The sequence below is a fragment of the Hypomesus nipponensis genome, chromosome 11 (assembly GCF_054491055.1).
Source record: "Hypomesus nipponensis isolate SF chromosome 11, ASM5449105v1, whole genome shotgun sequence".
Taxonomy (NCBI): Eukaryota; Metazoa; Chordata; class Actinopteri; order Osmeriformes; family Osmeridae; genus Hypomesus; species Hypomesus nipponensis.
Window position 1 is genome coordinate 16,708,608 of NC_140371.1, and position 15,594 is coordinate 16,724,201.

The 15,594-nt window shown below is 37.7% G+C and overlaps 1 protein-coding gene across 1 annotated transcript; it reads right to left on the reverse strand.

The window, feature by feature from the left end:
- Positions 1-2,512: 2,512 nt before the first annotated feature.
- fam204a (family with sequence similarity 204 member A) lies at positions 2,513-13,875 on the reverse strand. The gene is made up of 7 exons (XM_084709792.1): positions 13,517-13,875; positions 13,214-13,304; positions 12,906-12,948; positions 12,506-12,608; positions 11,142-11,231; positions 3,418-3,527; positions 2,513-3,080 (listed from the first exon to the last, which is right to left on the reverse strand). The coding sequence occupies exons 1-7, from the start codon at positions 13,754-13,756 to the stop codon at positions 3,029-3,031; spliced, it is 729 nt and encodes a 242-aa protein (XP_084565918.1). The 5' UTR covers positions 13,757-13,875; the 3' UTR covers positions 2,513-3,028.
- Positions 13,876-15,594: the final 1,719 nt, after the last annotated feature.

A 15,594-nucleotide genomic window follows, 5' to 3' on the forward strand; every position in this document is an offset into this window, starting at 1 on the left:
CAATCGTGACACCCATAATCATTTAATAATTGTTGCATTATAATAAATGGCGTGTCTTTTGTGTAAGAATTCTGCGCATCTTGACAAACAAGACCTATTAAACAACCCTGTGGCCTTTTTCAAGAGTGATGATTACGCTAATTAAAACTGCAAAACATCTGTGCGGGCGGTGGACGTGCCTGAATTAAACAGGTCATTAAATCAGCAGAGGAAAATGTCAACATCCACATCGGCTGTCGCTCTGAGACTCTTGCACTTTGCAAATGTTTGAGCACTGAAACAGAAATGTTAAAATAGAATATGCTACTTATGCATGTCCCCTCTCCTAATGTCTTTAGTTAATTTGTTGTTGTTGTTAATATAAATGTATGCTTATAATATGACCGTCTTTTGGAAATTGGACATGCTGCTTTGATCCAAAAACCACTTTACTCTACACTTAAGTTACTGTACCTTATAGTTGATGTAGTATATAAAACCAGCAGAGGTGATAAACTTTAGAAAAATCTCTATATTGTCATATGTATATAATACTTTATATCATATAATAACAATCTATTGTAGGTCTGTTGAAACAAATACCTTTTCCTTTGGGTTTTGAAGTTAAACCTGGGTTGCTTGTGCATGTTTGTTTGCCTTTAATCCCGTGATGGGAGATAGTGATACTATTGATATCTTATGTACTTGATACCAAGTACATGTGTCCATTTTCACGGCAGAGCCTAGGCTACACTTCACAACATTCAACCATTTAATAGGATTGTTGTTCTTCTTTTATTATACTCCTTACAACAACCGTTTTTCCCAATAAGTGTTTCAGTATGTGCCGTGGGAGTTTGTCTATGCATTTCACAACAAATCAACATAGGTCAGGGGCCAAACCTGGCCTGCAGTAAAAACCCAGCAAAAATAGCTCCTTTACATGGAGAAATGGAAAGTGGATTTTCCTGCTTAAAAACAGCATCATCCCTGCTCTGGGCATTATCCTGTGTTCAAAGAGATTAATAAACTGAGATGCTATTGATATGGTGGTGCACAGCCCTTGGCTGCAGATCTGGTCATGTTCAATGACAACCCTAGCAATGCTAACATTAAACGTACTGAAAGGCTCTAACATATGACAAACTCATACTCACAGATTATTTTTGCTTCTGGCCATTGTTTTGACTCCACTGGTTAGACAGCAATTCCAGGGACTCATGATGAGAAGATATACAAAAGGGTTTTTCCTAGAGAAGGTAAACATTATCCAAGAAGAGGTCAAATTAATTATCACCTCTATGAAAAGCCTTCACTATCTCCGAGATTTGAGGTCATGCAATGTTTACAAAGTGAATCAAATATTCACACATTCAGACTGCTCTGATTCAGTAAGCAGCAATGAACACCATCACATATACCATTATCTTAACAGCATAGCTGTTAATAAACACAGATGTTGGGTGGCAAATAAGATCTAATGATATGAGTTAGCTCCATAGGGTTATGGGCAAAACAATCTTACATCAAATGTTGTGTTTCTTCTTCAGTCGAGACATATTTTCAGATAGCAGTACTTAAATTGAAGAAAGTGGATGTTTTACTTTGATGTGCTCAACATTGTTAAACTCCTCTCTCATTAAAGAGATAATAGTTTAATTAGCACAAATTCATAAACTGACAACCTTTCATACAGCCCTGTACTGTAGATAGGCTTGGATCACTATTATTGTCTTCAATCACTGTCTGGTGTTTTGTTACACATATATTGTGCTTCAAATCAATGATAAATAATATAGCATTGCTTAAGTGAACAATAACCGGATACCATTTTAAAGTTGAAGGGTTACATTTTCCAATCATCTTTTTATGCTTCTTGAGGTTCTACTGAAGTACACACAGCAAGGCTAAGAAAATGCAAGCATTTGAGAAGACAATGAGTAAACAACTATTGTAGGGTGGATTCATCCAGTTTGCCTTGTAGAAGAGCAATCATTTTACATTATTGAAAAAATAATGAAACCTTATGACAGCAATTAGACTTACACATTTTCTGTATGCACTTCACAATAATGATCAGAACAAGTATCGCAATTGGAATGTGGAACAGAACTGGGGGTTCAGATGAATACAGGGATTTCAGCATATCCAAAAACATCAAAGTGCAAACTAACAGAAAAGGGAAAAGTATGGCAAACATACATTGACATGGCATCCTCCACCGCTAATGTAGGCTTCTCTTGTGCGCCTCTAGTTTAAGCTGAGGAACAATGGCACTCCCTCAGCATGGTTGAAGGCCAACAGCAAAGCCTGTGTTTGTGTCTCACACATTCTCTGTTCACTCAATTTACAGTTTATGGCTGCTCAGAACAGTTTACAGCGTCCAAATTTCATTTTGCACTCGCAAATCCTATCGCACATTATCCTGTACATTGCATTAGGACCCTAATCTTTCCTTTCTCTTCCTCCTTAGAAGAAAGGAGTGCCTTCATGATTAACCCACTTTACAGCAATAAATAAACGCATCATCCAGTAATGTACACCAGATTTAATTTTTAGGAAAGGGACCAGAAAAGCTCAAATCACAGAAATGGAATGAAAAATAACACAATGCAGCCACCATGGAGTGCCTGGGGAGAATTAATTTGAACATTTTGTAATTCTTGCCTTATACTTGATGGGCTTTGCATTCTCTTTTTTCCCATCCTTCTTCTCAAAATCGTCTGTGAATGTGTACAAACTTCCATGTTTGTTTAAATACAAATGACATACAAGGCAACATCACAAATCTAATTGAATATACCAAGACATAAAGTACCAAAATCACACTCAAAATTTTGTGAACCTACAGGTTAAGTACACCACACATACAGAGAGAGAGAGAGATTTCAAGTCTGCTATACATCTTAGATACTGCCTGTGCTGCTCTGTTTTATTTGATCTATCGTTGTTAGGATATATAAAGACATGTGAAGGAGCTAGACTGCTCATTTGAAAATATAACATGAATTCAAATGTCTTCAATGATGATTCAATGTCTCCATGTCTGTCACATGTATCCCATATTACTTTTGGTCTCCCATCTTTGCTTGGCTTCAAACCTGAAATACAAGAAAGTATATGTTTAAATAACAACAACCTCTTACTACAATAAAGTTTTATACTGCTTTAAACTAAAAAGTAGACTGGTGTGCTAATGTGACAATTTTTTTTACGTAAAGATCCACAGTTGGCATCGGCTTCAAATTGTGACAGTTCAACATGGTGCCACATATAAACAGTGCATTTGCACATATAATTATGTCGTACTGAAAACATTTAAGACACAACAAAGGACCTAAAACAATTTAATTAGCTAAATTAAAATACTGTACTGTATTTAAGACAAAGTGATGTAGAAGATGATGACGATGTTAGAAGAGCAAAACAACAACGAACCCCCAAGCAATTTGCTTCTTCCTTTTCTGAGCAGCCCGCGAAGCCTCTGCTTCCTGTTTGCTTTGCACAAAGTCACGGCAATCGGCCGCTTTTGCAATTTTCACGGCCAGCTATTGAGAGAGAGACAGAGACAAGGCCCATTAGAGAATGTAAATCAGTCTCTCTGGCAAGCAGAGCTATTCCAACTCGTGTGTCAGGGTGGCTTCCCATCAATGCCGCAGGTCCCTGTTTTGTCTCACCAAAACCGTGATGGCTCCTAGACTGTGGGTTGGAACATAGAATACTTACTGTCTACACACATGAACACACACCCACCCCCACACACACAAGAACATTTCATTCACACTAGATAATATAGTCAACAATCCCATATAGTCAAGTCCCATGAATCTGCAAAAAAGGTTCTGACATTCTAACATGTGGTCTACATTTAATTTTGAGTATTTGTAGTCTTCGAAATAAGAAATTAAAAGAATGGCTATGAGTGCAAGCCAAACTCCCAAGAAAGAGGTATTGGGTGTATTGTAGTGCAGAATAATCCCAATAACCCAAGTCACAGAGAAGCACTGGAAACAAAAGGATAAATCCTGCCTCCTCTGTCACTCCAGAGATAGGTTTATTATTCAACCAGAGGCAAACTTTGATAAACAATTTGGAACAATTTCACCAAACCTTTTGGTAATTCTTTGTAATATTCAGAGGAGTACAATCAGGGAGAAGAAAGTCTTAAGGTAATAAAGAAATGTGCCACCACTGCGCTACTCAAGAGAAAAAACCTGGTGAAAAAAATGTTTCAATTATAATTAAGTGGGATAAACTTTATTAGAAAGACTGAAACTAAAATATCTCCTAATGCATGCTGGGATTAAGCAGGTCAGAGCGAGCAGCTAGGAAAAATTAAACTCTAAAGGCTTTTTATCACCATATTTCAGGAACCAAGGGTGTAAAATGTTCTAATTTGGGATACATTAAAAGCCATAAAGGTCTTTCAAAAAGATTAATGGTACTTTGCTTGGATTTAAGATAAGGGCTTCAGCTGGCTGCAAGTGCTGGGCTCCGACTGGGCCCTCGAGGCATTCATCTATACAGTCACTTGGAAGATTTGTAAAAGCGTTTGCATAACCTGAAGCTAACATCCTATGACAGTTTTATAATTCCTTGCCATTTTTATAGGTTTTATGGCCCATAAATCATGTTTTCTAGTCAAACGTTTTAAAAGGGAAAGTTACAATGGATGATCACTCTCATGTTTGGGGTAGATTTGCCTGAAGATAATACTCACCAGGGTGTTTTGAGCACCATGTTTAAGTGAAGTAGGTGCTAAATGCTTTTGCTTGGCCAGAGCGCATGCTGAGATCATAAATCTGAGGTTCATAAAATTGTTGACAAATCTCAGAACAGCTCTTCCTTGAAACATTTACCAAAAATAAAGTAATTGAGTAAAAGGCCCAAGCTTATTCTGAGGGGGAAAAAGTGGTGGATGCTAAATGGCTTCTTCTGAGGTTTACACCCAGAGATTTATCTTTTTTTCTACACACGGATTACCCATATTAACCTGCTCTCCTGTGGGGAGCATTTGAAATGCAAAGGTCTATAAAACACGCCTTCCAAAACATTGCACACGCATAATTAAAAACCTATTGCTGTACCCCCCCCCCCCCCCACAAACACCTTTTTCTTTCTAGTTCAGAACTGAGCAGCTACTATTTTTGAACCGTTAAAGGTCTTTAAAAAAATTATCAGTTTAGTCTACAGTCCCTGATTGTCTTTACTGGGGCTCAAACATTAATGTCAACCAAGTTACCTAGGAGACAGAACAGATCAAAGAGACAAAAAAGCCCTCAAATGTCTGATTAATCAAGCCTGCAAACAGCTTATTTCTTTTAGCCTGCATGCAAGTATGAAAATGAGATTCCGAGAGCAGTACATTGTGCAGATTTGTTCATTCTTATCTGAACAAAGCCAGCGGCAGCTTATTTCATGGATCACTGGCACTGTCAGGCAGTGGCGCCGAGCAGGTGACGGCTCCTCTTTCTGTGGCTCGAACAAAATTAGCAAAAAGTCGGCACAAATTAGCCTCTCATATTTTCTGTAATATGACATTATTTTTTATTTACTTTTTTGATCCACTTTTCAGGATTTTTCACCCTCCCCTTGTGTTCGTCTTAGTGCCAAATCCTTTCACATCAGAAGCTGGCAAAAAGAGTGAGACAGGAATAAAAATACAATGCAAAAAGAAAATGGTACCAGACACAAAATCTTACACATTCTTTGTTCAAATCAGTCATTCAAGGCTATTTTATGTTTCCAAAACGACTATAAAAATCTTAGACTGCGAGTGTCTGATTCAATCAATGGTTTCTTCTCACCATTGTTTTCTCTTCAGTCTGTCCTAAGCACAGTCTGTGTTTAACCAAAGGTTTATTCAAAGGATTAATGCTGTGACCTTTGGAAGGGTTTGCAAGCGACAGATCCACACTGCATAATATAGTCACTGCAGCAGCGGCAGCTTAGGGCCACTAGGAGGGTTAAGTCAACAGCACCACTTTCTGTTGTCACTCATGTTTGGGTTGTCATGGAAATTCAAGTGGGCTCACAAACATGGGACCCAGTAGATATATAGACCTATATGCAATATAGGTTATGAAGACCATGTCAAATATATCCAGTTTACTGACAGAATGAACAATGAAAACATAACCATGAGTATGCACAAATCCCACTACAAAGACATGAGAAAGTATCTATTACAGTAGCTACTGCTTATTACGCCATTTATGTGGCTTCAGAAAAACATAGTTGAGCGTATGACTAAATAGAACTCAGCAATGTCAATACTCTAAAAAAGTGTTCTGGTATTAACAATATGAAATAAATGATGGCTTTAAGGAAGCAATGGCCTTAAACTCATTCATAAATTTCTATCCAGGGAAGCCTCTTCCAATTAAAACGTGTGAGAGGTGGATTAACAGGGGCTATGTGGCTTTGCCTCACTAAATCACCTCCCCGAGCTGCTCTGCTGCATTTGACGTGTAAACGATTAATGACCAGCCTAATTCCCTTATCACACTACCTTAATGCCTAAATAATGTGGCCTTAGTCAACTTTGGAAAGCAGGGCTGTATAAGAATGGAATGAATATCAGATTAGGCAGCTCACATGTAATTTCAGTCTAATTTCCAAGAATGGAGGTGTGGAGGAAAAAGAAAATGGTTTTCTGCATAAAAAGTCAGATCACTCCCATAGAAATTAGCTTGTTTATGGAAAGGAAATCCAGTAAATGTGGCATTATGTCATACATGTGCCCATTAATTTAATGCTATTACCCATGTTCATTTGAAATGTCAATACATCGATGTACAATCGATATACACTGACTACTGTATAGGTATTCTAATGATTGTCACTTTGTGGAGTTCACATTCCACTGCCTGTGTGAGCAAAGCAGGCTTCAGATCTGTTTGTTCTGCACAAAGGAGATACACAACCTGGATTTAAGCCCAACGGGTTTTCTTTGTGTAATGCATTTGAGGTTATACACCACAGGAGTGTGGTAGAAAACCATCTATGTTACACTTTTCCTCCTCTGACCTGTTTCTCAATGGAACGTCTCAGCTAACCCAGGGCACCACTATGTCAGAGTATCAAATCTAGGTCTGCACACCAAACTGTAAATTAGTAGCATGAAAACATGCAAACTGACCTAGCCTCATGCTTGATTTGACTGTGTTCCAAAACCCTCTTCCTAGCATCTGTATCCTGAGAGTTTCTTTTCCAGACATATTTCCATATTCTCCACAAAAAAAAAGATAATCAGTCTTTCATAGGGCAGTCACATAAGAGGTTTATGTAATCTTACCTCCAATTTGACAAACAGCATTACATGGCAAGTAAAAAGAGATCCACTCCTGGGAAGACACTACTGAACAGCCTTTGGTATAATGCCATGTCTCCACATTCTGTTATAATAATCTGATTCTAGATACACAACTGTCATCTTTAGGGGCTGAAAAAGTCTGAAAGTTTGCCGGCTTTGTGCACACTCCATTATCTTGCCTCTTCTGAGTAGGGTAGGCTTATTAGCAAGCTTTGAACTCACACTTACAATGATGTGCCATCAACAGTTTTATAAGCTAATTAGAAAAACAGTTTAATTAATGACTGACTGGCAATAAAATGGCAATCATGAAAAAAGAAACCAAGGGTGCTAAGCTTCCACTACCACCAATTAAGGCCTAATTACAAACAAATTATATATGTGTTTTGCTGTGGGCTTTAATTTTTAAAATGGCTCTAATTAAAAGAGAAAACATGCTAATTAATTAAACAGCACAAAAATCTACATTGAAAAGTATGCTTTGTCTATCAAGTAATTAATGAAATACAATAATCCAAATGAGATTCCCTAGCATTTGATAAAAGCATGTTACCCATTTCAAAATCCATTTCAAAATTAATGGGCAAAAAATGTAATGTGAGTCATCCACAGATACAATAAAAGTTCATTCAGTGATAAATTGCTTATGCTGAAGGAAATAGGAACAAAGATGAGAGTTTTCCTTCACTGTTTCCCAGTTGCCTGGGGGTCCTTGAAAGGAAGACAGTGTAAGTCTCATTCTTTGATGTGGGGCGGGGACAGGGGAAATCTGATAAGGAGTGTTTTCCGTAAAAGCAATTCTCATTAATTTTTGATTACAAACACAGGCATGGCAGGCAAAGGTAGTGAAAAGGAAGAAGGCCCAAATAACATCAATAACATGAAACATTCTTAGTTCAGCTCTTTGTTTTAACTAACTAGCCATGTCTCTCCGAACAAAGCCAACCATGCCACCTTTGTTTCACAGTACTTAAGCAAGGCTTTCCAGAGGCTTGTATTTAATGCACAGTATAGCTTTTAGCCCATGGCTTACACGATTTAAATAGTTCCTCTGTAAAGAGGGTTGCAGTATAATAACATTGAATGTTATGGAAGTCTTATAATGCAAGTTTGCCTTACGGACAAAGAATAACAGCCCTTCAAGAAACTACCTATTGTTTGAAGAACTGCGTCTCAAGGCTTGCATACCTTATCTTTATAAGTACCTGGTCATATTACACATATCTATACCAGGACCCAGTGTGTTTTAAGAACCTGTGCTTTAGGAACCACACTAGTGTCTCTCACAGTGTTCACATCCTTTAGCTTCTGGAACATTAACGGACATGACACCCCCTATTGTGTCAGACTAAGGGTTTTGGTTTGAAGTGGTAATGCTACGCTAATAGCTGTGATCAGTGCTAAGGGGAAACTGTAAGCAGTAACACAGTGTGACAGTCCTTTGTTTCGTATTGTACTCACTTTTTAAACTGCGGCCTCTGAGTATAACAAAGGCTTATGGTTTGGTTTTATAAACCACTGAATTATTAGTTATAGTATAAGGACATTTTTGTGTCAACAGAAAAGAACCTTCCAAAAAACATTCACCTGGTAACATCAAGGGACAAAACATGGGTTCATGGGTAGTACTGCAGTCATTTTACACTAGACCAAGTCGACATCCTGGTGGTCTGACAGAGACATTTATATATAAATGGTGTTACCATCACCACAGGAAACTTCATAATCCCATCATCTCTATACTGTAATACAACTACAATATGAAGAACCGCTCTACTTCTAGCAACTGAAGAGTTTCAGTTTGGATGGAAATACAGCTCTAACTGTTTCAGTTTCTCAAATGCTCAATTAATCCATCTTTCAACTATTAGCTGCCGGATCCTATCAACTCTCCTGACATAGGTTGAGCTGGTTATATATAGCAGTCACTTAATGCTATGCTAATTACGGAAATTAATTACACCATATGCAACTTACAGCTGTGTCAAATAATATGCAATAATCAAAGGATGGAGTCGCAAGTGTCTTAATTGAAGGACTTGCACCACTTAATCTTCTGAACTAATATTAAGAATTACTTCAGAGGCCAGAAGCTTTTCCTTGTATTTTGGGACTTGTTAGGCCTTTGAAAAAAAAATCATAAATACTGTTCTGAAGATCAACAAACTAGCATTCATACTGTAGCAAAGAAGATCAAACACTTGTAATACTACTGTATCTATGTCACTTTTGTTCTACAATGCAAGGTATTAGGGATAAAGAATGGATGCAAACAAAGAAATAATTGTCTCATGGTTTTGGTTAGTATGCCTATGTGTACCTACTTTGAATCAACTTTTGTCGTTTTGTACTTTTACATTTACTTTTAAACCAAATAGAGGTTTAAAACATATCTAAAACAAAGAAAAGCAGTCGAGAAATATTAAAGTATATACATGAGAAGGCAATCTCAAAGCAACCTGTAATATCCTGGCAGTGTCTCAGAACTGAGACAGATGAAAGTGCATGTATCACAGAATTAGTAAGGAGGTTTCAAAAAGGGTTTTAACACATTGTTTCATTACTGAGATTAGGAGAAGAAAGCAAGCTGCAAAATCCTTAATTGATAGCTGAAAAATTCAGAAACAAACAACTATATTAGGTAAAATTCTGGGTGGGCTTTCTATCTTCCTCTATTACACATTGGTTTGAGGATATAAGTGCTGAACTGGTAGATGTGTAGGATGAACATACAGAACAGTGAGAAACAATGTGCCAATTTGTTTTTTACAAACAATCCTTACTGTAGAGGGACCTTTATAATGCTTTGAGTCCAGTAGTTTGCCACCAAAAAATCTAATAAATGTTGTTTTTTGCCTAGTGGAGGCCTTGTGGAGGCAAGTGGAGACCATGGGATGACTAGACTTTTGGAGTTTATAATAGTCTATGCACTATGCTCCTCAACATGTGAACACAGTGAGTTATGTATGCCAGACTGCTGTCAAATCCATCCTTCATGTTCCTGGCAAGCCACAAGGCAGGTGACAGAGAAGCAAGAACCTCAGCTAAATCTTCCTAAATCCACTAGTGCTCTAAGAGGCTTTCTAAGACTACAGGTACTTTAATTTATCTTTCAGTTTCTGACCACTTGTATAGCCATCAGTAGCTTACAGTAAACGGAAGAGACCATAAAGTCTTGAAGTCTGTTTTCTGTTGCAGTAGAAAGACAGATCAGACACCTAGCCTGCATTCATGTATTTGCAAAGTGTGAAGTTATGGTGACAACTGGAGAAGTGTCCTAGTTTTGCATATACAATACATGTTGATCAATGTTGCTAATGAAAACCTGACGTTACAAAGAGCATCATACCACTCAAAGAACAGCACATCAGACGTTTCTCGAAAGGACATGATGTGATTCCTAACCAAAAACGTAGCAGCTATTTCTTCTTAATCACAATTATTGGTGTGTGTGGGCTCCATTTTCTGCTAAATTAGCTTCAACCTGCTTGATCCCTGATGGCTGCCAAACCAAGTAGCAACAAAACTGCAGGCACTGCATTTAGGGACGTCTGCACTTCAAAGGTAAGAAACTCGCACCTTGAGAATGTTTTAACAGTTGGCTTGAAAGCAATGTACGGTTCATTAAAAAGCACAGCCAAAAGTCCTTTAGACATTGCAGCACTTCAAAACTAAGGGGAGGGCTTTCCATTAACTCAATGGAAAAGGGCTCCAGGACTTCTCAATGGTATGTGCCTGTGTGTGTTTTTGTTCCTCCATGTCTTTGCAGGAAAAATGGCCATGGATCCATTAGTTTGATTTGTCACAGCAGGAGCACCCCAAAGATCTCTTATCAGCACAACGTTACCTCTCGTGTGGCGAGTCTGTCGCTCATCTCCTCCGCCTTGGCAAAGTCCCCTCCAGCTATGGCACTCTCTATGCTCTTTTCTAGGCCGGACTGCAGAGAGGGGGAAAATTGAGAGATTTCGAAATAGGAAAAAAAAAATCAAAGAGTAACTTCAAAAGTCCCCAGGGCCTTATTTTTAATATGATTGCCATTACCACAAATATGTAGATTTCCCTTCACAAATGAAAACCTTTTTGATTGGATATTAGTGAGCAAATCTTAAAAAATGCTACAGGAGATTACCAAACATAAATGTGACTCTTTAATTACGCATTTCCATTACAGGCCTCAACAGTGATGGTTCAAAGATGCCCCTGGTGAACGACAGCATGACGGTTCTCCAAAGATGAGACTATCCAAGGCTGTACAGGGCAGCATTTCTACTTATACACTCAACCAAAAGGCTGTAATAGGATGCAGTGTGACTCGAGCCCTATTGTTCACAAACTCACATTGATCTCAGCCATCACATCAGGCACAAGAAAGCAGAGGAACGACAGTAAAACAGTTGGCCGAAGCAATGTGGACAGAATGATTAATTGTAAGTCTATTTTGAAAAAGCATTTTAAAGTTATATCAATGTCAAGTGTGAAAGGCTAATGATGAAATATATTTTAAAAAAAATGAATGTAAAGGAGTGAGGCCTTTAAAAAATACAGCTTCTTGTTAATTCTATCTTTAGCAATTGATGGTAGGACTTCTTTTTTGGTGCTGAAAGACACACTGGGCTAAAAATAACATTCCAAATCAGCATTGCTAGAAATGCCAATTGAATTTGGCTCATTTCACGATATATATGCAGTACTGTACTTCATATTCCCAACTATGCAGCTTACATGGTAATTTATATAGATATCAAAACATGTGACATTTAAAAACTGCTGTTTCTGCTGTTCCCTGCCTCCTCTCCATCCATACAACTACTAACCTACTAGTATGTCTGGAGTTTAAGAAAGTCATTCAACCAATTTCTCCAGTTCTTTACTGCTCTGTAAAGCACTGGACTTTGTAAAGCTAGTTCTTTTGTAAAGACACAATGTAGATATGTCCCTTACATTAAATCTACCTCTTACTCCAATGTTAACCACATAAGTCAAAGTAAAAAAACATCCACATGTCAAGATTAAACTACTCTCATCACTAAATGTAACACAATGTTATTTTCCTCTGTCATGTTTGAGTCAAGAAACCTATCCATCTGTCATATGATAAACAGTTTGAAGAAACTGAAATTAAACATTGGAAGATGGAACAATTTCATTGCTTTTTTAGCAACTTGATCACTGGACATAAGCAGGAAAATTCGAAGACAGAAATCTTGTTACCTGGGGAGTGAGGTCGCCACTAGCAGGGGGCTGAAATCTATCATTGATGCCAAAGTACTGCTTAAGGCCACCCCAATGCTTTTCGTGCTCCACCTGATGTTCTCTAGTGAGAGGGGAATATGGTTAATGTTTATGACATTGTAACAGACACACATGGTTAATATAGGCCTATATGGTTGGGCAAAGCATAGCCAGAGTACAGGGATCTGGTAGACTAACTCTGCTCTCAAGTTTAAAAAATAAACTATAATTCAGGAAGATTAGTGCTTCACATGTCAGTTGTCAGTGAATTGTCTGTAATTTGATACAGTTGCAGTTGGCTAGAGGAAATTACAATGTGGCAGTACATTTGACAGTACTTTGTTATGGATAAAATGTTACCAAAGTTATTAGTTCATACCTTTCTTGGTTTGATTCCATACTCTCAATTGCAGGTTTATTAACTGTGAAGCAGATTAAAAAACAAATGTATCATTCTTAACATGAGAATCTTTCTTGTTAACCGATGGGCCAAAATGTTGAAACAATCATTACACCAACAAACAGGTAAGGGTTTATTTCTACTATATTCTTGGTAAGTTGGTCTCAACAGATTTCACCCAATGATTTCATGATAATATGTCGGGGGGGGGGGGGGGGCATTAACTGGTCCACTGGTACATCAAACATGATTAAATATGGTTGCTAATTTATGTGACAGCAGCTGACCTTTCTTGTGTTTTTTTCTCTGCCGTTTTCCTTTTCTGTACAGCTTTGTTGTCTTGAGCTCAATGTTTTTCTTCTGTAGCTCTTTGAATTTCTGAAAAACATAATGACTCAACTGATATGACATATAGCTATCAGTTACGTGTATGTTCTATTAAAGATACATGCATGGTCTGCATTCTTCACGACTTAAGAATTGATGGTTAGTCTGATCTATTATGCATCCTCATAAGAGCATCTCGATGGCATATTTGCTGTTATAATGCCCTACCCAGTACCAATGTACATGATGTCATTTACACATACTTGCCACATTTCTTGTGAGATTCCTGGTAAGCTGCAGTCTGGAGAACAATCATTTTCTATTAGATTGACATTGAAAGGCTCTTTTTCTACAGCTGCCCCACAATGTTCTCCTTCGCTGATATGCAGAGATCCAACAAGACCTTTGGATTTTGACTGTGCTTCTTGACTTAAAGCATCGATTTCATCATCTGAACTAAGTTCTAAATCCGTCAAACCCTTAGGCAGAAGTCCACGATACATTGTTACCGAGTATTTGCACAGTATCTAAGCATTATATTAAGACCTTAGAGTACAGTTAGGTTTAAGCTACGGCTGCATTCGAAAGCAGTTCATTTCCGGATACACATCGTGACGATTGAAAAACAAAAGCTACGATTGGGCAGGGCTTTTCCGTTCACCAATGAAAACTATGCTTGTTTGATTGTGCCTGATGAGAATCGTTGATAGGCTGGGATCGCTTGAACCCTCCCAATTTCGCTTTGTAGCTCGGCTCGTTTTTCTTGTACTGAAATGTGAAAGAAATTTAAACACGGAACGCCTTTATCAACTATGTAATGTCCAAATTAAAGACTTGCGAACTTTAAAGATATAAATATCTGCACTTTACAAACGTATTGTAAAACAAAGTTATTTAGCCAAAATCTGTAGTGAACCAAATGTGATGTTACTGTCAGCTGTTTGATAGGTAGTTAAGTACAACTTGCATGTCAATGGTGAAATAATAGACATCTGTCGGTGTTACTCATACAATGTTCTCAGAAAGATAAGCATTCTATTTGGTGACCAGTGGCTCACACATTATTCAAAATGCTTCAGGCATTACATTATCATTAGAATGATTAGCATGCAAATCCTGTATAGCCCTAAGCATTGGCAAAGAAACATACTCCTAAATTGCATATTAACCCAAACTCACATTAGTCTTTTTTGGTTGGATTTTCTTGCATTTCGAACTGCAGAGAAGGTTGCATTTTGTTGTTGCCTCTGCATACTATTTGTATGAAGCAATGTTGTGTACAACATTGGATTTTATTGTGTTGTTTTCATTTGATGCTTCTGTCCTTTTCAGCTCATGTGATTGACAATTGAGTCATCCAGTAGAATATAGCTGGTGCTTGCATTTCTCAGTCATACAATATATAGGTTCTAATATCATTAAAGCAAGTACCTGATATCAATATAAAGAGTTACCCCTCTGGAATGAAAGTGTCAAATGTTTTATAACCCATTCCAAAACATCCATAAATGGCCTTGCTCTCTCCTTGACCTCTATATGCCCTGTTAGGGACATTTACAACTTTTCACTTTTTTAGACCAGTTTAATGCATATTAAACACGGCTGATAGGGCTTATGCTATCCTGGTACAGTATATTTAAAAGACATTTTGAACATTTTAAATCTCAATCTCATCCACTGAAATATGCAACTATTAACTGGTATCACTCACTCAGAATTATAACAGAGTTTAATTGCATGTATGACAAGTTGATGGGTATAAAGCTTAGTCAGCACCAGGATGAATTCTAAAGGTAGGCCAAATGAATGAACTACAAAGTTGTGGTATTTGACAAAATGGACAGTGTTTTATTGATTATTGAACTTTGTGTTCTATTGCAGAGTTGAATCATATCTGGGCCATCTCTCTCTCTTTCTCTCCCTTTCCCTCTCCTTCCGTCCATTCCTTTGGCATGCGCTCCAGTTCATTATTTCCATCATTTCTTAGTAATTTGGAGTTGGCTGTTTAAAACTTGGAGCCTCTTATTAAGTTTTGGCCATGGTGGATAAGAGGCAGGACTGTAAGAGCAGGGAGATAAACTAATCATCTTAAACCCCTAATTATTAGTATCTTAGTGTGACAGACTGTTTTTGCGAGCTAGCCAAATTGAGCCTCAAATGAGGAAAGGCATATCTGTGAAAGTGGTAATAATTTTAAGTCATCTCGATCTGGCTTGGGGTGGCAGAATTCATTAGTGCAGATTAGCACTGTGTGTACAAAGTAAATGAGATATCTAATAGCAAACGTGGAGGTCCAGGGATTCTTAATTTCCTGCCGAATATGAGGGATGATGTTAAGAGG